Source organism: Centroberyx gerrardi, chromosome 2 (assembly GCF_048128805.1).
Source record: "Centroberyx gerrardi isolate f3 chromosome 2, fCenGer3.hap1.cur.20231027, whole genome shotgun sequence".
Taxonomy (NCBI): domain Eukaryota; kingdom Metazoa; phylum Chordata; class Actinopteri; order Beryciformes; family Berycidae; genus Centroberyx; species Centroberyx gerrardi.
Window position 1 is genome coordinate 9,352,656 of NC_135998.1, and position 25,005 is coordinate 9,377,660.

Consider the following 25,005-nt stretch of genomic DNA (forward strand, 5'->3'; position numbering starts at 1 on the left):
TCCTATTTCTTTGTTTTGTTTTCCCTGAAATCTATTTAGATGTCTTTTATTGATTATCTTTTTCATCCATTCGCTTTGGCAACACAGGAATGTGCTTGCCATGCCAATAAAGCAAGTTAAAATTGAAATTGGAAATAGAGACAAACTTCCCAGATCAACTAAGATGGCTTTGTGTAAAGTCATCCAGAGTAACGATTCATATCAATGCATAAACTAATAATGGTCTTTTTTCTATCCAAACACATTTTGAAGTGTAGACTAGTCGGCTCAAACTGAACCTGACGGAGCCAAACGGACACTCACTTGGCCTGACATTTGACATCCTCGAGGAACTTCTTCTGCTCAGCGATGAGGTGTTCCTTCTTGGAGAGATGGGTCTCCAGCTCAGTGACTCTCTGCTGCGCCGCCTCCAGCTTCTGGCCCTGAACTAGCAGGCTCTGCCTCAGCGTCTCCACCTCCTTCCCATAGGACACCTGCAGCATCTGGGCCTCCTGCACACACAACAGAGCAGGAGGGTTGGGTGGGGAGGGGTCACTGGCAGTGGTGGAAAGAGTGCTAGAATGTCCAACTCCAGCAGAAGCACTGTTACTTTGCTGATATTTTACTTAAAGGTATAATATGTAACATTTCCGCATTAAAATATCTAAAAACGACTAGACCTATGTTATATATTTTGTTGAGTTGTGTACTTACATTATCCCAAATGTTTCCAACAATGTTCAAACCCAGAGAAATCCGTAATTTTATTCAAGATAATGGAGCGTTTCATTTGGTCGCCTGTCAATGGCGTCATATCCCCTTTACCCCCTAACTTCCGGGGAAACACGGGAAACACCAGATGATACGTCAGAGAGTGAGGAAGGAAGTCGGCCAACTAGCCACTCTAGCCACTCTGTTGTTTTTTTCATTCTATTGTTTTTATTGCTCACTCGTGATGGATCACGATTATTCATTCCCGTTTGCTGCGCGTTCTGTCGCCGAAGCTGTCCCCGTAAAAAAACTCCCATGATCCCACACTACTTCACGACGTCATCAAACTACGTCTTTTGTTATTGTTTTGATTGAGAGACCCCTAGCGGCAGAAATTACATACTGTGCGTTTAAGTAGAAGTAAAAGTACTGGTGTAAAAATCTACTTGCGTAAAAGTTAAAAGTAGCTAAAAGGTACTCAGAGTAAGTTACCGAGTTACTTTTTAGAAAAGAGAATGTTGTTAGATGTGATCTCTCTCTCTCCCCCTCTCTTTCTCTTTTTCTCTCTCTCTCTCTTCTTTTCTGACTGACCGTTCACTGTGAATGGCTCCAAAATTGACCAATTTACGCTGGTCCAGTTTCTGTTGCTTATGGAGAACCAGCCATTACTCTATAATGGATGTGATTTGAAATGTAGTTAAGTACAATACTTCAGTAAAAATGTACTTCGGTAAAAAAAAAGTCACTGACTTTAAAAAAAAAATACTCAAAAAGTACAAGTACACTAAAAAGCTCCTCAAGTACAGCAACGTGAGTAAATGTAATTAGTTACTTCCGCCATTGATCACTGGTGCAGACTACTAAACGGTTTATCTTCACACTTAATAATGTTAGTCGTTTTCCGATTACTTAACATGCTGTATACTAAAGCGTTAATATGCACACACACATATGGACAGAGCGATCTACCAGGGATGATTTTGGTACCAATCCACTTATCAGATATTGGGTAACGTGACCAATGAGCCAAAGTCCCAAAAAGTCAGTCAGTCCTTCAAGCTGTCAACATCTCTCTATACCAGTGTCACCAAGACAAATTCCAGTAGAATTATTGAAGAAGGCACATAAATTAACTGATTATTACACTTCTTAAAAGCTAAGCTAGCGATGCTTCAGTGGGAGAGTTTTACTAGACGCCCAACAAACCCAATTAGTGTCCCTTTTTTCACCTCAGTATGTCTTCTCCACAGCCCTCTGCATCCGTCACACGCATAGCTGCACACAAAACACACACACACACACACACACATACGCTTACTTGTACCCTACCTTTGTATTGTCGGGGCCTGCGTGGTGTAGCTCCTGCATGGACAGCTTATGGGCCTCCCCCAGGAGCAGCAGCTGCTTGTTCAGGAAGCTCATCTGCTGCTGGGTGCTCTCACTGTTGCTCAGCTGAAGGACACACAAGACAACCAATGACGACGGAGGGCAAAACAGCAATCACGCTACAAATCAAACCTGTCAGAACCATTTGTGAGCGTATCAATAACGAGCAGGCGGAGCAGAATTAGTCATTAAAGATTATGTTGCACCAAACTGTTTATGCAGCACTGTAGGACTTTGCTTGTCGGTGCCTGAAGTACTGTATTTTCAACTTGCCATGAACAGGCTCAATGAACAAAATGTCCCTTGCAATGTGAAAATATATGCAAGGGATGATACTAAATTTCAGAATTTCCTCCAATTAGGGATGGGACGATATGCTCATCTCATGATGCGATCTGATTCGCGATATGAGGTTCACGGTTTGATACAACCACGATACGGTGTGATAAATAAAAGTTCAATGACAATAAAGTCTGACTGTGCAGAATTATGTTTATTTCTGAGTCACAAATCTTTCTAGAAATGGCATTGGCTTCCTAGAATGTAAACAACAATTTAAAAATGTCATTATAAAGTGCAAATAATATGATTTCAATGGAGAGCTTGGGAAATTGTGATGGGCAAGCCGTCTCATTTGTGATTACTACAGACGAATAAAATGTCGTGATTCATTTTTTCTGTCCCACGATACATATACACAATCAATACAATATACACAAGTGCAATCGCTTGACTTATGCTACACAGGCTGTTTAAAGTTTTATGCCATTTTTGGAACTCTAACCAACAACAACGCCCCATTCACTTCAAATGTTTGGGTGAAAGCTGAGATGGAACTGGTTTGTTTTGACTGACATGCGGGTGAGTAGACAATGGCCGAGTTTTAATTTTGAGGTGAACTGTTCCTTTATCATGTCCCAACCAGAATCTACTCATGCTCTAAATACCATGAATGAGAACCTGAAGCCAATTATATAAACACAGTCCGATTTGAAATGGCTATTTCGTGAATCGACGGGTGCTTGTTTTTCAAGATTTCCCTTTGTCTGGGTGGGAGGAGTGCAACAGACAGGCAGGTCGTCAGACAGACAGATCCCGGGGGGCAGAAAAACACCCAGAACTCCCGTGTGGCTGACCCAAAAATAGAGAGAGAGAGAGAGAGAGAGAGAGAGAGAGAGAGAGAGAGAGAGAGAGAGAGAATCTCCAAGGCAACCAACCCCCGGGACAGTCTGCAGAGGGGTGGCAGGACAAGCATGGGGGCATGTGGTTTAACTCCTGAGGCTGACCTTCCGATTACAGGATGATTTCTCCAACCACAAAGTTGTTTTGGTGGTAAAGTAGAAGGCATTAGGTCAGTGATGGGCGGTACTCCGGCTGAAATGACACACTGGTAGAAATCTGTGCTAATGTTTAGATTTGTCCACACTGTTTCTACCGGATGAGCCAGAAAGGCTGGAGGCAAACAAGCTGGCCAATTTACATTCTACAGACTTAACATAAAAAAAAGTTTGTCACATTGTTGTAAAATTGCTGAAAATGCAAGCGGAGATGTGGAGCTTGAGTGTAGTGAAAGTGAAGCACGCTCATCTCCTTATCTTCGACCAAACGAAAGCCCACAGAACAAAGATGAACAAGAGCTTGTCTTTAAAAAAAAAAAAAAAAAGGGGGGAAATCCTCCATCGGACATGGTTTGGTTATAAAAAGTCAGACATTGAGCAGGAAACTATCATCTGCGAGCTTTGTTGTGCGACTGTCATTGTCAGAGGTGGAAACACAAGCAACCTACTTTACTACCTGAAGACCAAACATGAATACAAATATTCCAGTTTGTTTCCAAAGTGTTCCAAATAAAAAGAGTCAAAATACTTCAGTGTGATACCCGCCCTTAAATAAACAAAATTTGTAAGTAACTACACTGTTGAAGCCCCAGGCAAAAAACAGGCATTCCCACAGGGTTCTTGTACTGAAATAACACTTTTCAAATGACATCACCAGAAAAACGATTACACCACGATATATACTGTTACCGTTCAAAAATGTTAAAATGTTGTGATACATCAGGCCATGGCGTGAATATGTCTTTACCTTGATGGTCATCTGGTTGAGGAGGTGACCAGTGTGACACACTTTGTTGTTGGCCCTCTGAAGCTCCGCCTCCAGCTCATCCATCTTTTTCTGGCATTCCTGCAACTTGCTCTGCAGAGAAAACACACAGAACAGCTGTGTGAATGCTGTGATAGATCTATTAATGCATGTTCCTGTTCCTGTCAGTGTCAACCATGTGCATCGGGAGCTCATGTACACAGGTGCATGTGTGTGTGTGTGTGCATGTTTGTATATATGTATGTGTGTGTATTACTGTATATATTTATATAAACGTGTGTATATGTGAATGTGTATGGATCTAGTAGGGTTAGACCGTTATAGGGCTGTTGTTGGCCTTTTATTACCTCCGCCAAGGAGGTTATGTTTTCGGTGCCGTTTGTTTGTTTGTTTGTCTGTTTGTTTGTTTCTTTTAGCAGGATTACGGAAAAACTACTGGCCCGATTTTCATGAAACTTCGTGGAAGGGTGTAGCATGGGCCAAGGAAGAACCCATTAAATTTTGGAGCGGATCCGGATCCGACTCACGAACAAGCAATAATAGCACGAACCTTGGCGGAGGTCTGCGCTCTCCGAGTGCCCTTCTAGTTAAAGCGGCTACCAGTAGAATTTGAAACCTGATGACTTTGGCGACCCCTTGAGTCGGTTAGCGGTAGTGTTTTACATCACTGTCACAAAGACTTGCTACCTACCGAAAATAATTTCATTAGTCTGGGCTTCAATGGAGAGTTTAGTGTCACATGATGGTCTAAATGCTGTTTCAGAGGCTTTTCCACCATGACAAGAATACAATTCTGAGGGAAACGATGAATACTATTAACTTTTGGCATGGTCAAATGTCAAATTTAAACATATTGAATATCTTTACACAGAAAATATCAGCTTTCAGCAACTTCCGTCTAAAAATATTGGTGACTTCAGTCTAAAAATATCAGTATCTGCCTTCAGAAATGCATACCGGTCACTCCCCGGTACGTACGTATGTGTGCATGTGTATTTGTATATCTATTTATCTGTGCAAGAATGTATACAAGTATGTATATATGTGTGTGTGTGTGTGTCTGTAAATGAATGTGTGTGCGTCGAGTGTACCAGTGTGTGTGTGTGTGTGTGTGTGTGTGTACCTGCAGCTCCTGGTTCTTGGTGTAGTAGTCGTCTCTCCCCTGCTGCAGCTGCCTCACCTGGCTGTGCAGCCTGGTCACCACAGTCTCCCGGTCGTCCCACAGCTGCCTGCAGCGCTGCTGCTCCACCTGCAGACTCTCCCTCAGAGACACGATATCCACACTCTGCAGGCTTAGCTGGTCCTTCTGCAGGGAGACACACACACACACACACACACATATATTAAGTACAATAAATGTACAAGTTCCCACACTCACATGGACATCAAATTCAAAGACTTTCAATAACTTTAAAAGGTCTTGTGTGGTGGATAAAGATTTAAAATTGGCATGTTTTGGCCTTATGTTTTACTCATGATCTTGTCAAGTCAAGAAATCATGATCAAATTCATTAATTTTAAAACTGCTGGTAGATCAACGCAAATATCCATCACAGGGTTTTCCTTAGGATGCGAAGTTGTTGATCCTAGAACGGAGAGAGCTGAGGCATATTGATGAATTTGGGTGCTGTATTTTAATTTAAAAAAGTATTCCATTCATTTTTGAAATGTTTTAAAAGGTCTTATTTTATTTTTCTCAAATCCAGAGATTTTCTAGGCCAGTGGGAAGGCCTGTGTACAGGAATACCCAAATATCTGTTGAAAATCACACATGCTTTACATGGTTTGCTGTTTGCTGAAGGATTGTGTCACTGTTTCTCTCACACACTCTCCAAGTTCAGCTGGTCCTTCAGTGAGGACAGGGACACACACACACACACACACACACACACACACACACACACACCACTTAGAGTCATTTTATTCACCAAACACAATAAATGTGCAAGATTCTCCAAATATTTGGGGGAAATTGTTCATGCCTCAAGTTGATTGTTTTATGAATGTGCCATTTGTTTCTCTTCTTTCTCTGCGTCTCGGTCCGGGAGACTTAACAGCATTCATGGCAACTTTGTAACCGTCACAATCTGTGTGGGACACTCTCAACTGCAATCAAAAAAGTCATGTTTTTTCTGTTACCTGTGTCACAAACAGGAAATGTTTTTAATGATTTGACTAGTTTAGATGTGCTTCCTCCGCTCTTTGCTGTTCTGCTCAAACTTAAAAACAGGACACGCTGGTTGTTGTGGGGCTCAAACCTGTGAACCTCCAGTTATAGGACAGTCTCCCTAAATACTGGGCCGTCCTGCCACCCAGTGGTGACGCTTATGTAACGCTACAGCAACACCATAGCTGATGACTAGAGCACCGTTTTTCTTTTTTTTTCATTCTTTTCATTTATTTCCAAAAGCACTGTGTACCTGTTTAAGTCTATTTTTATTTTTAGTTTTATACGTCTATGTTTTGGGTTTTTTTTTGTCTTCTGTTTCTTCAGTTTCATCTTATTTTGTAAAGATAAATCTCTGTCAAGGGTCACTGTTGACTATCCCCATTATACCATTTATACATCTATACTTGTACAGGATGTCCGAATATCTGAGTGTACTGTAATATTTATGTTTCGTTTGTTTTGTTTGTTAAAAAACAAAAAAAGGGGTTTTAATAATTATACTAAACAATATTTTCCAAAAGGACTAATCTGGGACGAGGAGCGCATGCGGCGTTACCATAGCATTGTTCTGCTCCTCCAGTGCGGTGGCGTTGATGATGCGTCGGAGGAGGCGTCGGTTACGGACGGCGTGCTGCTCCCTCTTATAGCGCTCGTACAGCAGCTGGTTGTGCAGCAGGAGCAGCTGGCTGCGCAGCGTGTGAAGCTCGTCCAGGGGAGCCGAGCCTGGAGACGCCATAATAATAATGTAATTAACAGGGTCGCACACCTGACAAACGGGCGACTGCTCACTTTGGCCTTAATACATTCAAGTCACATAACAATAATAACAATAATAATAATACTAATAATAATGATAATAACAAGTTAAAATGGGGTAACAGAATAATAGCACAGGCAACTGCAATGAGAATAAAAGGGATAAATGATAAGAAAGCCTGAAGTCTGAAAAATGTGTTTTGAGCAGAGATTTAAAATATGAGATACTGGGTTTGCTGAGCCAGAGAGAGAAAAATAAATTTAAAAAAGGCATCTTATAATGATGAAAAGGTTGTGTCATTTAGGTCTAGATATAAAGACAACATAATTCATTAACCTTTATTTACACAGGGAAAGTTTGCTGAGCATGCATGCTTTTTCAGTAACTTTCAGATTCACATTCACAGTTACACAAAGTGACATCTGTGAGCGGGCCAGTAAAACCACAGGCTTCTACTGTTGTCTACTGAGCAGCTCTACTGCGTGCTTGAGGGCATCTTCATGGTAGTTGCTAAAGCATTACAAAGTATTATTCATTCACTTTCCCCTGACAAGTCTTTACAGGGTGGCCTGGGGATTTGAACTAGCAACCTTACAGTAACAAGTCTGCCTCTCTAACTTTTAGGCCACTGCCGACCTCAAGTCTAAATGTAGAACACCAAGTTAAGTCAGAGCAAATCAAGAGTCCAGTACCAATTTAATATCTTAAAGAAAACTAAATATCTAGGACTTTTCAATGCAATATGGTTTGAATAGGATAGAAACTTGGTAAGAGCATTATGAGTTTGATTTCTATAATCAGTTTCAGCTTCAATAAATTCAATCATCCCATACAAATTCAGAAAACAGAATTCAAATTCAGTCGTCTGGTGGAACAAATCTCATCACTTTCAATCTAAGTCATTTACACAAACACAAGATCTCAAGTCAAGACTTTAGAAACCTTTTCAAGTCATCAAAGTACAAGTCAGAGTCAAGTCCCAAGTCACCAGAACCCAAGTCAAGTCAAGTCTCAAGTCTTCTCTTCATGCATCAAGTCAAGTCTCAAGTTATTAAAATTGTGACTTGAGTCTGACTCGAGTCCAAGTCATGTGACTTGAGTCCCGACCTCTGGATATAAAAGTTATCATACACTGAAAGTCCCTGAGGATGAAGCAAACCAAAGATAGTTAGAATTTGAAAAATGCAGTGCTCATAGCGTCATGTGTCCCAACCAAATTCTATTTCATGGGATAAATAAAAAAAATCTGCAATGGGCCAGCACAACTTTGAATACAGAGCTCTACTTGTTAACATGGACAAAGGGAAACAGAGGGAGAAAGAGCGTTTAAAAAGACAGATAAAGTCTGAGAACTTCGTCTGAGAGCTCACATAAGTTAACCACAAGCTCTTTGTGTTGTCGGGTCTCACATGCAATCAAAAATACCAGGGGAACTGATTCAATTCTAATGTTATAATTCCAATATAAGTTGGCAGAGGGTTTTGACAAAAACACAGAGTACTTCTACTGTGAACTGCAGCTGCAGAAAATTAGATTCTTGTTGTGGTTGACTGAGTGCAGGGAGGGAGGTAAGGGAAGAGAGAGGAGATCACATACCTCAACCCTGAACAGTCAACTCTGTACATGATCATACAGACAGGTTTTCCCCTCAAATATGGCAGGAGAATAAATCAAAATTCTGGCTGCATCTTTATAAAAGGTTTCGAAACATTTTTGCTGATGACTTTTCCCAATAATACTGCATGACAAAGCCAACTAAAACTATTTTTAAAAAAAGGCAATAGGTAATGTGGCATTCCCTATAACTTTTCCAGACATAGAAAAGACAATATGCAAAGTTTTGAGTTTTCTAGGTTCTGCATGACTGTGGGAACCTTGTGTGTTTTCATAACTCTCAGTTGAACAAATTCCCTATCCAATTGGGTAATGTTGTAACATTCTGGTCATGTTCCAATGCTCGTGACAAATCCCTGGTCATGCCTAGTCATAGATAATACTACTTCTGCAGTCGTTGTAACAGAGTCTTTTATCAGTGTAGAACAGCGTTGTGGTTGCGAGTGCTTTACCTCCAAAGTGCGTCCAGTCAGCTGACTTACTTGGCAAAGGTAATCTGCAAAGGAAGAGTCAAGACGGTGAGAAACAAATCAGCCACTAGCATCATTTCCCACGTCATATTTAACACGTTAACATGGTCAAAATGGACCGTTAATATGTCACATGAATGACCTCTTTCAGACGCTCTGGGAACTTTTTCTCTTAAGCACTAACAGTACAGTGGCAGGTGATTTCATCATGTCAGTCACGGTCTCTGATGATGTGAACTTTTTTCAGGAAACAAACAAGATAGCAACAGTCATGAAGAGAGACAGATCATGGCCTCTAGTACTGGAACATGCCATTCTCGAAAATTATACCAAGGTACACTTTTTGCAGTGAAAAATATTAAAAAGCCTTTATTATACTGGCTTACCACCGATGTGTTTTGGCTTGCATGCCTTCATCAGGGTGCCTTGGCATCATTTTTGATGCCCTTTTTATTTTTTACATTTTTACATTTTGCATGTTCCAGTACTAGAGGCCATGATCCATCTCTCTTCATGATCTAACTCCCTGGTTTCCAAGAGCACCTTTTTAGACACCAGCAACTTCAGTTTTAATGGACAGTGCAGCACTCTTTGTATCTTCTCTTCTAAAATAGGAACAGTGCTTAAGGTTTGTCCATATATCAATATGTAAGCTTTTAAATATGAACTGTTTTGGAACTGCAACAGGTGCTGTAGCTGGAAACAGTGTGGCTAGTCAGTTTGGAGTATTTAGTTGATGTCTGTCTATACCCAAAGTCAAATTTCCCCCTCACCATCACTGCTATAAAAACATTTGAAGGGAAACACTGCACTCATTAGGGTCGGCCATAGGACAGCACAGTAGGAATTTTACATCCCTGGATGCAGAGGCACACCTTGGTTCTCTGTTTCAGTTGATTACATTCACCTCCAGCGGGCCATGTTCTCCTGCTCAGCTTTGGTGAAGATAGTAAAAGGTGGGTGGGGGTGATGGGGGGATGAAATGAGCAAAGCCAGATTGTTCTCTGCCCAGCACTGACTTTGCTGACACTGTCTCTGCTGTTGTATTATTGGCTCCGAGGACTGGCTCCCTGTTTGTGTGTGTGTGTGTGTGTGTGTGTGTGGCGAAAGAAGGGGGGAGGCGGGGTATTAAACAATGCTGGTAGTTGTTCTCAACTGGGTGTTTCCTTTGGGCCATGGTAACAGACTGGAAACGACCCGGCCAAGCTCTGCACAGTGAGCGTCCACTTTGCTCAGGGTTACATACTGACAACACAGTGAAAGAATAAAGGCCAGACAGTTTCAGTAGCAGCAAATAGCCTTGAAGATCTGTGCTGAATGGAAGTTTAGCCCCTCACCTCTTGAGAACCTTATCGTGGGTGTCGCTCCCCTGCTGAACAAGGCGATCCAGCACCTCCAGTGGTGAAGCAGACATCACCCCTTCCTCCTCCCCGTCTTCCAGCCCCTCCTCCCGCTGCGACAGACTCAGACTCTCCATCGCCGCCCTGTGCACCGCCTCCGACGTCTTCTTGCCCACAAACAGCGAGGCCGCCCTGGGCAGAGCCAGGTCAAAAAATGTCTCATAGGGCAGCGAGGCCGGGGTCTTGCTGCACGGGCTGGGCGAGAACAGGCCAAACTTGCCCACCTCGTCGTCTGGGGCGGAGGGGCTTCGGTGCAGGTGGTGATCTATGGGGGTGAAAACGGACTGGAAGGACCAGGACTGCTCGAGGCACAGGGCCGAACCCCTGCTGTCCCCCGTTCCTCCTCCTCCTCCGCTGCCAACACCGCTCGTACTCGCAGTGTTCTCCGCTTTGTCTGGAGTAGATACAACGTTGTGGGTGTCCCGGACGGGGCCGCCGGGCTGGGAGTTGGAAAGCGCCTTGTCTTGTGTCTGGTAGCCGGTCAGAGTCTCAGTGGTGTGATAGAAAGGCGAGTCGAAGCCCCTCAGGCCGGCCAGGTCCTGCTTATCCTCCGTGATCTTAAGCAGCTCCTCTGTGATGGCAGCTACAGCAGGAAAAAAAACAGACAGAGGAGAACATAAGGAGGATTTTGGTGGAGTTAAATCTGGATGTATGTTCTGAATGTCAATGTACTGCAGGCGCTTAAGAATTTCTGCGCTCACAACAGGTGCCAACTACTTGGAGCAAAACTGTAAAGCTAGCCCACACACAAAAAACAAAGGTTTTGGGGTTTCTTCTTTACTCAGGAGAACAGGAATATTTAACCCTAAGGAGCTGGCTTTAGCAACATAACATATGCCATTTTGTGGATGCTTTTATTCAAAGTGGTTTACAGAACTGCAGGTGCATATATTTTTAGTATGGGTGGCTCATGTGAGAATCAAACCCCTAAAATTGGCAGGCTTAGCTCTACGCACTGAGCTGTAGGGGACCATAAACAGGGATGTAATCCGGAGCCATGAGACAAGACTCATTTAAGTTTACTGGAAAGCTGTTTTGCATCATAAAAAGTTTGATCAAAATGTAGGTCTACTTGATCGAAAGCTGGGTTTAATAAAGAAACTCAAGTAGACCTTCTTCAGGGCATACAATACACACACACACACACACACACAATACACACAGGTGTGTGTTGTATGCCCTGAAGGTCTACTTGACTGAAAGCCTGGTTTAATAAAGAAACTCACATGGACCTAAGTGTTCAGAAGTTAGAAGTAGCGTCCAAAAGCGAGTCATACAAAGCTGCTTCACTGCTGAGTTTTGTGATGCCCAACCAGCCAATAAGCAGTCAGAGGGAAAATATTATTTTGAACTTGCACTGATTGGCTGACAGGGGGCACAGCCCACCTCAGCACCCCCCCTTGACCTGGGCCCATATCAACAATGTGCCTGTTTTCCATGTTGGGTCACATTGACTCTTAGACTGCTGGATCTGATTCTGACCCTTCTAGTGTTTCGACTCACCCTCTTCCCTCTCCTTCTCTGTCCTCAGCTGCAGCTCCAGCTCCTGCTTCTTCATGAAGACCGACAGCTCTGTCAAGGTCATGGAGATATTCTCAGCACCTCCTGCATCTGATAAGGAAATGGTAGAGGTTTATGACTGATCAGCTACTGCTACGTATCATGGGGGTATGACAATAGAAACACAAAAAGCATCCAAAAAGCACAAAAAGCAAAGACATCCAACATATTATGTCACAACTACAGAAACATCTCTGTTACATATAGTTCCTGTATTTCAGGAAGAGAGGGTCGGAAGTTTGTACCCGATCAACTGATAACAATAAACAGAGGACATTTCAGGGGAGATTTACAAGAGTTTTACAATTAGAGTATTCAATATTTCATAGTATGACAGGAGATACACCTGAACTGTGAAAATCAATACAATATAATGAATAAATCACAGAAAATAAGCTCATCATGACTAACCTCTGTTGTTGGCTACTTCTCCTGCACCCTTCTCTGGTTCCTTCACTGGGTCCTGCCTCACCAGCGCAGGCTTACCGGCTTCTCCTTGCCGACGATCCTGAAAGTCACACAGTTAATAATATTGTTATGAATTTGTTTCGTGCAGCACATTGGTTCAGTGGTTCGCACTTTCACCTCACAGCAAGAAGGACCCAGGATTTTGGGGAGTGTTCTCCCCATGCTCACATGGGTTTCCCCTGGGTGCTCCGGTTTCTTTCCACATTTCAAAAGACATGCAAGTCAGGTGGAGTGGAGACTCTAAATTGCCCATATGCATGAATGTGAGTGTGAGTGAATGTCCCCACGTGACCATGAAAAGGATTAAGTGGGCAGAGAAAAAGCAAGAAAGCAAGAAAGAAGGAGAGAATAAAGCAAGCAAGAAAGCAAGAAATTTGGGGGGGCACACCACTGAAGAAGACTCGTGTCAAAATGTTGGGTGCGTATGTCATAGATTCTGGATTTAAAATGACCATCAACTACCCCTGAAAGGCATTAATCCCTTTCTACATGTGCTTTTTGTATAGCTTTTTGTATAACAATAGAGCATGGCACCAACACTGTCAGTACTGGGAGTTATCTTTCTAACTGGACAGGGGAATCCTGCCTCCCCTGTACTACTGTGGACAAGGGAGTTTAGGGACAGCAATATTCGTGTCTTGGGCCGTCCTTGGAGAGGCCATTTCTCACCAGTGCCTCTCCCACTGGATAGTGAAGGCTACTGTGTTGGCTATAAGGGTAAAGCTTAAAGCCTACAGTGGCACTTAGGGCTCATTCCACTCCGGGCATCGTCACGTCTTGGGCCTTGATCGAGGGGGTTTCTGTTCAGGACATCTGTAAAGCAGCGAGCCGGGCTTTGCTGCAAACTTTTGTCAGATGTTACAGAATGGATGTTCCCGCTTCTATATTAGTGCATACAGATCTAAGCATTGGAACCATTATGAACCTCTTGTGCACTTGTGGACTGTTGTAGGGCCTCTATAGTGGCTTCTGATTCCTTGCCCTTGTTGTTGGTCAGTTTTGGAAATCAGTGCAATACAGGAGCTGTTTATCTCCCACAGGCTACCGAACAAAGTTAGAAAGAGAACTTAAGGTTACCTGACATAACCCTGGCTCTCTGACAATAGTGAGGTATGTCGCTGCACTTCCCTCCTTGCGGTGGACGAGGAACAAATTATATTTGAGAATGCTGCACCTGTAACCCACAGCGGTACATGGGAGGCAGCGCTCCCCTGTCACCGCTGTGACTGGTCTATCCAATTACTGGTGTAACTGAAGCTTCCATGATTGGATTGCTTGAGAGCGCTCCTCTATAGTCTGAGATGCTTCACTGTTATGAGAGAACCGGGGTCATGTCAAGTAACCTTAATTCCCATGAGGCCCACTCGTGTCAGAAATACAAGCGCTCATGATGCAATAAGGCACTAAGGATAAAAGCATTTGCTAAACAGTATGTTAAATGCTATGCCTCCATTATACAGACATTCACATTTTAGATACAGACATGATTTGTTCTATGTAAGATTTCTCTCTTTCTTTCCCTCCGGAGATGCCTGCTTTTCCGTCTTTCAATCTTTTGTTTTGGTCACATGGTGCACGCTGCACATTCAGAGGTTGTCATTGGTCAGGCGTAATCGAAGCACTTGATATACCACACCGAGACTTTCAGGGGAACTGAAGATATAACAAACAGTTGAATATCACTGAATTACACGACTGATTGTGGAAACATAAAATCTGAATGTACGATTAATTGTGCAGCCCTAGTAATATCCGTAATAACTGTACTGCACACTGTAGCATGCAGAATGCTAAATATAGCAATACACTACATGATAATTTAGTCCAGGAAAGGCTGAAAGACAACAATATCAACACAATACAGCTGGAGACACATGAGAAGATTTCTAACCGATTTTGAAAATACACTGCATCACACAGAGATTTGATCTTATTTGTAAATATGCTCACACTAGACAATTAGGGAGAGACAGGGTATCACACACTTCACGCTATAACTGAGATTTATCCTGTTGACCCCTGACACGTCACTGACGTCAGGCTCTAATCTCACAGGAACTCGCGCGAGCCAACGTGACACCAATCAAAATAACAATGGAGGCAAACAGCCAGACTCGGCTCGCTCCATCTCACCTCACTAAACAGAGCAAACATGTTGATGTTATTGGGGCGACAAGGTGGTTAAGATTGAATTTGTAAAACCCTCTCACTGTCATCTTTGCCAATCCTTCAGTAATTTCTTCTTTGCCATTTGGAACATGTTACATTCATCATACTATCCATCGACTGGATAGTTTTACCACATTTCATGAAATGACAACGAATACTTTTTTACTCTACCATTTAACGGATAGAACTACCTCATAACGACACCCAGAAGACAACATAAATAAATAACTATCCAGCTAACTGGTTATTTAGCTGCATTTCAGAATTAGCCGAACCCTAACCCTTTTAGATAAGATATGTTCCTCACACTCTTCAATTATTTACTCTTGCTCAGTTGCAGTAAAAAAGGTGCTCTCTCTTTAGCCATGGTGCTGTGCCAATTCTATGATTGTTGATCATGGTTTCAACCCTCTACTCCTGTTCCCTTCATTTCAGAATGGGACTCCATGAGGCTCCAACGACAACCAAGTTTGACAAATCAATCCACCTCCTGAGTTTGATAAACGGATTTAGCCAGATGTGGGTTAGCAAGATCATTTGAGCCGGCTGGCATCTTATTAGCCTGGATTAATTAAATGACTAATGAGGAACTGGGCCCTGATGTTGGAACACTTTGTCCACTAAGCCATTCCCAAATTCAGTAAAACAGCAACCAATAATGGTTGCTACACAGCAAATGTGTGCATCCATCGACTTTTTGCATCTTGTTATGCTGCAAACTAACTGAAAAAAGCATATATTTGGTATTGGTATTTTTGACTGAGGTTTGTGTGAAAAGGAAAGTGAAAAGGAAAAGGAAATCTTGAAATGCACTACTGATCAACATAAACCACATGAGATAGTGGACACAAGCAATGTTTTGAAGACATACGGATGATGGCAGAGACAACATACCTTTCTTGGTGGACTAGACTGGACTGTGTTGGTTGGTAAGGAGATGATGGGAAAGTCATCTGATAGGGTGGGGGGTGGGGAGGAGGTTGCTGGAGTGCTGGACGCAGGCGTTCCTTTCCCTCCTGCACGGAGCAAAACAATCAGCATGAGGAGAAAAGAAAATTCCATTTTACTCCTAAACAAAACATCAAATCAAAACAAACAGCTACACAACTCTGACAGCAGTATGCTGCCATCGCTGAGTTGAAATTGATAACCACGATGTAACTATTGACCTGAGGTGCAGTGGAAGCGGCTGGGAAGGTGTGAGGCACTGTGGGAGAGCTCTAAGTTGGGCGACATGCCCCTAGAGGAAGGGGGCGTGGCCATGCCACACAAGGAGGAGGGGCTCCACAGAGGGTCCTTCCCCCCGCAGGAAGAGTTGAGTTCACAGCTGGAGTTCTACAAGGAAGATTAGACGATTAGACAAGACCAGATAGCAATTTATGTCCACAGAAAAGGAAATCATTACCAAATCTGACAGACATAAAACACCACAACAAAGACACAAAAGCAAGAGACACTGCAAAATTCAAAACTTCAACATCATGGTTCACTCTATTTTCATTGCACTTATGCCTGACTGTCTCATAACATTCTGCATAAGGTCGCAGGCAGTTGCTGAATGGATAAATATTATACACATGTATACTGTGTCAGAAGCATCCAGCCTGCTGAAGAGTCTCTGAGAAAGACACTGAATCACCAGCTCCAGTGTGCTGTCCTGTAGCTGACCCTGACCTCTGACCTCCCCGTGGAGCGGGATAAACAAAAGAGTTTCCCTACGAGAATCAAATTACTGTAATATCATTATTGGTATTATTAAAAGGAAGGATAACGAAAAATATTAGATAAAGTTCATCAAAATGTAATTAAACTGGCTCAGGATCCTGAATATATTCTGACAATGCATTCTTGGGCCTTGCGCAAGTATTTATTTGCATATCACTGTTGTCCTGCGAAAACCTCATAACTTCATTTTTAGTGATTTACATATTTTAACATCAGTTGAAGGATTCCATGCTCTTCTATGGGTTGAGAAAATCCTTGGGCTTATGAAACCATTTCAAAACTCCACTGGATAAAACTAAAAAATGCATGGTGGGCTGTTTCACTTCACTTTCACTGTTTCACCAACGATATGCCACCCTTACCTACACGATCATACACTTACTTATGTGACTTTCAATATTCATTAACTTAGGGATGGTGGAGCACATAGAGGTCCAGTGTCTTGTTCAAGGACACTTCAGCAGAGACGGACACATTGGCTGCTGCACAGCTCTCTAACCACCAGGCCAGAACGACTGGTGAGTGAATTTTTTTATTTAAATAGGTGTGATTATAGGACAATGATGAACTCACAATTACTCGTTAACATATATTTGAAGAAAACAATCCTTAGCCCCTGATATCCTATCCCACCGTACAGCAAACAAGAGTTTACTGATGGTGTTTCAATATCACAAATACGGTCCCAGTCACCTATATAAACACAATCCGATTTAAAATGCCTATTTCCTGAAACGGCGGGTCTCCCGTGTTTTTCCCAAATTTTCCGTTTGTCTGGGTCGGAGGAGTGCAACACAGAGACAAATCCTCAGACAGACCCCGGGGGGCAGAAAAACACCCAGACCCCCCGTGTGGCTGGCCCAGAAATAGATAGGGAGAGACAGCATCTCCAAGGCAACCAACCCCTGGGACAGTATGCAGAGGGGTGGCGGGACAAGCATGGGGGCATGTGTGGTAACTCCTGAGGCCGGACCCAACTGCCTGCCAGCTTGCCCACTCTGACGACTAAAAATCCTGTCTGCCCACTCTCCGGAGCGCTCCCTCTCCCTGCGCCTCTATGAAAACAGGGAGGGAGGGAAGTCGTTGGCCCGATGGAGAGAGTTGAGGGGGGCTTGGAGGAAAGCAATCAACTCAGTGAATTTGACACGGCTGACATATCAAGTGTAAACAACACAGCAAGCAGTGAATGGGAAAGTAAGAACTACGCGCTCTAGCATTACCCTCGGCAAATTCGTTTCTGAAGGCACACTGACCATGCGTGTCTCTCATGGCTAAACCAAGATCTGCTTTTGACTGTATTGTGGATGATCTCACCTGGCGTCTAGAGGTCTGTGGGCTACGGTAGGACTGTGTCCCTGAGAGGGGGGGCAAGGACAGGGGCGGAGGCAGCGGCTGCCGTGGGGTCGAGAAAGGAGTCGAAGAAGAGCTTCCTGTTGACAAGAAGACAAACAGCCTGAACAATCTTCAGATTGATGCACTAAACCTCCATTCTTTATCCGTTCTTGTGGACAGCAGCATATCTCTCTCTATCCGTCTTTTTCTGCTGTGGCAGAGAAACCAACCACTGCAGTTCTGGTGATTTTTTTGAAAATGTACCCGTTACTTTATTTGTTGAGTGAGTTTCATGACACAAGAATCCTTGAAACCTGTTGGAAAACCCGTTGTATAATATCAAAAATACAAGGGTGTCAATGAAAAAATAGCCGTTCTTTTCTTCATTCCTGAAAAGCCTTTTTGCAGATGCATGGTTTCTGTCAAACACCAGTGATAACCACAAGTCAATAAAGACACATTAAGGTGTTGTCAAACAAAATAGCTCACAAACATATTCTCTCTACATTCAAAAGGGTTCAAATAACGCAATTGAAATAAAAAGGAAATAGCCTTTTTCTGATTCTGAAACATGAACATTAGCCTATATGAAGTGACCAAACCAGTCAATGGGAATGAGAATTCCATTCTTAACCCGATTATTCAGGTAACTTGGTTTTGAGTCGATGCATGTAAACATCATCAGAATAACCCAATTATGAGAAACCCAGTTAAAATGCCTGGCTCACTCCCAATATTAAACAGGTTACTGTAGCATATAATCATCTTACTAGCTTCACATTCCCCTGTTTTAGAAGTAACATGCTATTGTTCAATCAAAGAGGGTCGCTAACGTTCCAGCTGTGGACGCGACACCACAGGTAGACAGGAAGACACTGTTAACTGGCTTATTCATGGCAACAGAGATACTCAGTCGTTGGGTGTCAAAGGTGCATGTCAACAGCTTAACCCTTGTAATAATAAATGCCTAAAATATCTCTGTAACATCTAAATGTGGTCCATGAGATTTCATAGTTTGAGCTGAAGTTACACGTTCGTCAACATTAGGTGTGTAATAGCTGTGTAAGTTACAGCAGAAGACTAAAGCCTGCACACTAAAAACTTGATTTTAATAATATAATGTCAGAGTAAACAGACTGACATCTAAGGAGACAAAACCACATCCTGTTTAATTACTTATTGCAAAATAGTGTTTTTGCCGCCTGCCACTTACTTAGCTTCTACGTCACGAGAAGGAAACGTTGACTCATAAAAATCAATCAACAGCATTCTTCTCTTACTTATTAATCTGAAGGTTGCATGAGGTACCTGTGAAACACTGATTTCTATATTTATAATGACCAAAAGTGTTTTCTGACCATAGCTGCTGTGGAAGTCTGTGTAGGGGCTGGATGTGCAGTCCTGGGGCCGGAGGTGGAGGTGGGGGTAAAAGTTCTCAGGCATGGTGGCGTAGCCCTCCTCACATGAGGCCTCCTTGGGGTCTAGAGACACTTTGGCACATTCGATGACGATGTCGTGGATTTCAAACTTTTTCCATCTGTATCAAAAGGACAGAACCGTCAATCAAGGCGATATAGCGTACTTAGAAAAATAGATTCATCCCTCCACTATTATTCTGCAAGGCAGATTAGTGAGAGACTTGCCTGGTGGGGTCGAGCTCATGGTCCTTGGTTCCTGTCACCAATTCCGGGTGTATACGAACGTGTTCAAGCATCGGCTGAATATGAGGGTTGGACACAAAATTTATATTATTAATCATCATTCAACACTTAAAATCTAGTGGAGAGCAACAGGACTAAGCAGCAGTGACAATATCCTCACCTTCACTACCTCCTCAAAAGTGTCCATGTTTTCCTTCATGCTGTAGTGGGAGCGCAGGTAGGACACAAAGTTGCAAGGGTACATGCCGTAGAGGCGGTGGAAGAGTGAGTAGACACTGGCGTGCAAGTGGATCAAGTAAACCTCTGAAACATGCCCTGAAGGTGGCAAAAAACATCAGACAACACATGACCTCAGGGCCAACAAACTCAACTTAAACAGCAACATTTTTTTCCAACTGAGCTACTGGGCTGCTTCACTGACGGCTGACTGTATGTGTTACAATAAATATGGTGGTAAATGTGGCGTTAAATGCCCTGGCAGTAAATGTGGTAAATTTTCCCGGTTAATGTGAGAGGAAAACACGAGTCACAGCAGTGCAAGGCTCTCCCACAGTCCTGTCACGACATTTTGTTATGGGCCAAGTCGCCTCTTTGGATTCGCTTCTGTAATAAACTGAGATCTGTGAAGCGCAAGAGATTCACTCACTTGACACTACAACATCAGAAAATTGGCAAAGGCAGAGCCTGTTTTAGTGTGTGGTAAGTTTTCATGCATGCCGTCCCGGTTGACCCGCTTCACAGAGTGAAGATGGAGCGCATCTGAGGAAATTGGTGCTCAATGGCTTGTGTGCCTCTTTAATTTTGGTAGGCAGATTAACGTGTTGATAGCCTATGTATTCAACATAGATGTAGTTTGGCCAAGGAACTGATGCTTGATTGATTTTATATTTTACTCCGATAGTGGATGCACTAGCCTACACAACTCATTTCCATCCGTGTAAATGTGTCAACTTCTCGGTCGATATCCTGATCTGAATGAATTCATCAACAGGCCCTCAGATGCAGAACTGTAGCACTGGACAGTGAGCATAATGTGTAATAATTATGTTACACCTATGCGATCAGCAGGGCACTCAAGGACTATGGGAGAGCCTCACGCTACTGTAACTACAGTTTTCCACACACACATTAACTGGGATATTTATACACCTTGGGAAATATGTACATTTACCAACTCTATTGTAAATGTGCACACTTACCAGTAAGTGTATACATTTACCATTTTCCCACATTTACCATAACATACACACACGCATTACTTTTTCAAGAAGCTAAAGACTAACCCTACCGACATTTCCATGCTGGTATTACCAGGAAGAGTTGTGAGCCACGTGTGTATCAATAGATATATAGACTACCTTAGCCCACTCTGAAAGCAGCAAAGCAACATGCTGTATTACAACACAAATACAATTTGTAAAATGTTTACGCAAATACATTCAGTGACACACCGTATGTATCTTTTGTTCATTCAATGCATTATTTAATTTGATTTAATATTCATTTGGAAAGTTGTCGCCAAGCTTTTAGGTGAGTATAATTTTCTGAACTCATAGCAGTGCTCATAATGCTCGTCTATAGTTTTCATCATCTTTCATCACGCAATTTCTCTTCAGGCATGTGAATACTTGTATGTGTGAAATATGGCACTCACTGTCGGATTGTTATTGCCGTAGCCATTGAGAGATATTCACACTTTCGGACATCAACATCATTGTCTGACACTAGTGGGGGTTAGATGATTAGTTTAAGATCAAATATTGGGGAAAGGTGTGGGCTATTCTGGATGGACTGGATGATGGGGGGTCATCACTGTAGACCATTGAAAACCGTTAATGTAACTGTTAATTAAGAACGTTCCCTTAATCCTCCCATACCTGCTCAAATACGTTGTTGTTCATTGAAATTACTGCAAAATATTTGGTAAACCTCATAGTTGTACTGCTGTGAGTATTTTGTTTCTGAAATAAGATAAATTCATGTTTCAAAGTTGCCTTTTAATGATCCTTCTAGTGCTTTATTTAACATCCTACATCCCCTAGAGAAATGCAAGGGTATTTCAATACCCTTGTATTTGTACTTGTATTACAAATAAAAGCCTACATTGTATGGAGGATTAAAGAATCAATTTTCCTTTGCCTTACTACAGGCTAATAGAGGCTTGTCACAAGGCCCAGCACTCCAAGCACTCCAAATCTTACTGAGCATTTTGTCGACAGGCTGGGATTGACCCATGCAAAACAAACTCAAAAACTCTTCCAATTCCAACATGACGTGATGCAAAGACATGTTTGGGACATAACAGGAGTTTCCTACCGGGATTCTTCAGGTTCCAGGATGCCAGGCGGCCAAAGATGTCAAAAAACTCCCACAGGTGTTGTTTCCCAGCCTGGGGGATCATGGGTAGCAGAGTGATCAGCACCAGCACTCCAGTTATCAGGACCACTACGTCCGTATCCGTCTGCCAGGAGATAGAAAACACAGCAAGATAATGATAAAGATAGAGATGATAGACTGAAATAGAGATTTTTTTAAGATGAAGATCAAACAATGGTGATTCAACAAAGTCAATCTCCCTTTCTTAGCAGATGTTTCTCGATTAAATCACATTCTATCTGAACAGTTCTTCATGTTCACAAGTATTTAATCCACTGTACAAGATTACAAGTGTGACCTCTTATAGGGAAGAATTTAATAGTAACAATAATAATGTGTGAAAAATGTTCTTTATCCCTCTACTCATTTGATCCTACTGTGTTTATTCTGTGCATTTTGTTCATGTTCCATTTTGTCATCAACATTTAATCTTTGTTTGTCCATTGTCAGCACCCATTGGACGCCTGACCGTTCTAGTAGAGGGATCCCTCTCTGAGCACCCCCTACCCAAGGTTTCTTCCACTTTTTTCCTCCTAATAAGGTTTTGTGGGAGTTTTTCCTTGTCCTCAGTTGAGGGTCTAACGTTGGGGTGTGTTGTTTTCATTTTCATTTATTGTTTTCATGTTTTCATAATGTGGGCGTTATGAAACCCTTTGAGACTGTAACTGTGATTAAGGGCTTCACAAATAAACTTCACTTAATCCGACTAAATTGTTGTATGTTATATTTGCTTCACAAAACCTGTCAAATGAGAGTATAATCAGCAAATGTTGCAGAGGCTATGTTCAAACCTCACCTCTCTATTGAGCCAGGAAAGACACAACTGACCAAAGGTGACCAATACCATACTGTGTCTTAGGTCCAATTAATTGGTTGTTACAGTTCACCAACACGCTACATCTTTGTTTTTTAAAAACTGCATCGATGAGAAACGCCAGGTTTGAATGCCAGCTTCATGCATCAAAGCACCTGAAATAAAACTGAAACAAAAATGTACTTTGCCGGTTGTTAATTTAACTGGCCAGGCCTGGACAGGCCACCCAAACATAATCAATATATGGGAAACCCTGCAAGATAATAGCAACACATGACTTCCAATAACAAATTCATTATATGATTATGTCACCAAATGATAAACCACAGGTTAATCAAAATTTTCCAAATCATCCAATATCAAATAAACTACAAAAGTAGCTTCCTCCATCTATCCACCCCCTCTCAACCCCTTGCCAAGGAGACGTCTTCATTCACTGACTCATAATTGGGTCATACCTTTAGGCATTTGAGCAGCGAGAGCAGTAGAGGGTATCGAGCAATTTTGTGGATCCAGGACGGCTGCTTGCGGACTACATGGCCAAGCAGGGTGAGGGTGGGCAGTCGACAGGCCGGTTTGGTCATACACTCGTTCATCTTGTCCAAAAGGTGCTGCGAGGAAAGAGGGAGGACGGGGTTTAGGCCGATAGTTTACACCATCAATGCTGGTGAAAGTTAGCTGAAGACAGAAGATTACGTTTGGAGCAAATCGATGAAGCATAATGCAATAACGGGCAGGAGGTGATAAGAATGGGAATCAAAATCACTTCACTTGTCAACTTCAATACATGAACAGGAGTTTTTTCTTGTCTTTATTGAAGCAGAGACTTAACGTGCAGAATTACTCATTGTACAAGGATGACAGGAGGAAATTGTGAATGGCAGACAGTCGTGTGTCTACTATCAGTAGATTGTACATTCAAAACCCTATAACTGTGTGCGTTTCAGCAGTGTGGCATACAGTATGGCTTCAGCAGTGAAGCCAAGTGCAGTGACTGGCTAATATCAGGATACCTTGAGGAGGTTCTGCTAATGTATTAATTCTATCAACAGAATGAGATGCATGAAATGAATTATGAGTGTTACTGGGTCTACATTTGTCTGATTGGAAAGTGTCATGTGCCAATTCTGAGAGTACAAAGGGTTATACTGACATTGTAGTGGTGGGTAATAATAAATGCTGTGGCTATAAATAGACAGTAGGTTTTCTTAAGAGGGCACAGCGCATTTCTCACCTTATCATGTGGCTCTCTGACTGAGGAGAGGATATGCATGGCCTGGGCAGAGTTTGTTTCCAAAAAATAGTCCACCAGTCCATTCAGCAGCATGGACCCTCGCTCTTAAAGGAAGACAGAAAATATATTTAGAGGAGCTCTTGAATGAAAGGGGAGTAGGAGCTATTATTTCAGCAAATTCATCCATCAGGGAAGCTAGGCTAAAAGAAGAGTTTCACAAGACCACAAGCATTCAAATGAATGGCAAAAAAGGACGGCAATAACAGTATTTCTGATGAGATAAATGCCTCTCAAAAGTTCTTGATACACTGGTCAAAGTTAAGATACCACTCGACCCTCGTTAAAAATTAGGACATAGAAAGAAAAACCTATGTGGTCTTACCAGTGCTGAGGTGCTCATTGATAAGGCCTCTGATCTCTTCTAGTTGGTGGAGGTCGGAGGTCTCCAGGAGAGGGAGGAGGTCCCCTACGTTGGGCTGCTCCCTGGCCATGGTGGCAGTGCTGGAGGTGGAGGCAGCGTCTCTCTCACCGCGTCCTTCCCGCCTGCCTGGAGGGCTCCTGGGGCCACCCGCCAATACAGTCTCCAGGCACCGCTAGATCAAACCAAGGCCAATTCAGAAACATTTCCCAGAATAAGAGTTCTGATCTAGGATTAGCGGTCATGTGACAATACCAACACACTAATGTCTTGCAAAGCAGTGTTGTGCTCAATGTATTTCCAGTTCAATCAATTCAAGAGGTGGATTTTCTTCAAAATTAAAAAAATATTTTTCATCAATGAAGCACTTGGATGTATGTACCAAGAAATTAAGAATGTTTTATCAATAAATAAAAGGCTCTAACAGTCTTATATGAATTGCATTTGGGTGGCATGATGGCCTAGTGGTTAGAGATGTTAAACAGAGGGGCTCGGGTTCGATCCCCATCAGGTCATATCTGTTGACGTATTCCTGAGCAACATACTTAACCCCTGTCTGCCCCAGGGACGCCACACTAGCTGGCTGACCCTGCACCCAGCCAGAGGGCAAAAACAGAATTTCCCCCTTGGGGGAGTAAATCAGATCAAAACATTTTCT

At 42.6% G+C, this 25,005-nt stretch overlaps 1 protein-coding gene across 1 annotated transcript in view; it reads right to left on the bottom strand.

The window, feature by feature from the left end:
* Positions 1 to 25,005, bottom strand: part of tsc1b (TSC complex subunit 1b) — a 39,485-nt gene that overhangs the window by 3,769 nt on the left and 10,711 nt on the right. The window contains exons 2-20 of the mRNA XM_071909681.2: positions 24,312 to 24,522; positions 23,930 to 24,033; positions 23,154 to 23,306; positions 21,822 to 21,966; positions 19,666 to 19,820; positions 19,488 to 19,561; positions 19,203 to 19,381; positions 17,827 to 17,942; positions 15,957 to 16,122; positions 15,682 to 15,803; positions 12,562 to 12,658; positions 12,094 to 12,201; positions 10,528 to 11,173; positions 9,173 to 9,216; positions 6,906 to 7,072; positions 5,303 to 5,485; positions 4,162 to 4,272; positions 2,020 to 2,142; positions 304 to 491 (exon numbers count right to left, since the gene is read on the bottom strand). Coding sequence (XP_071765782.1) covers positions 304 to 491; positions 2,020 to 2,142; positions 4,162 to 4,272; positions 5,303 to 5,485; positions 6,906 to 7,072; positions 9,173 to 9,216; positions 10,528 to 11,173; positions 12,094 to 12,201; positions 12,562 to 12,658; positions 15,682 to 15,803; positions 15,957 to 16,122; positions 17,827 to 17,942; positions 19,203 to 19,381; positions 19,488 to 19,561; positions 19,666 to 19,820; positions 21,822 to 21,966; positions 23,154 to 23,306; positions 23,930 to 24,033; positions 24,312 to 24,420 — 2,990 coding nt within the window. The 5' untranslated portion in view covers positions 24,421 to 24,522. The remainder of the gene's footprint in view (positions 1 to 303; positions 492 to 2,019; positions 2,143 to 4,161; positions 4,273 to 5,302; positions 5,486 to 6,905; positions 7,073 to 9,172; positions 9,217 to 10,527; positions 11,174 to 12,093; positions 12,202 to 12,561; positions 12,659 to 15,681; positions 15,804 to 15,956; positions 16,123 to 17,826; positions 17,943 to 19,202; positions 19,382 to 19,487; positions 19,562 to 19,665; positions 19,821 to 21,821; positions 21,967 to 23,153; positions 23,307 to 23,929; positions 24,034 to 24,311; positions 24,523 to 25,005) is intronic.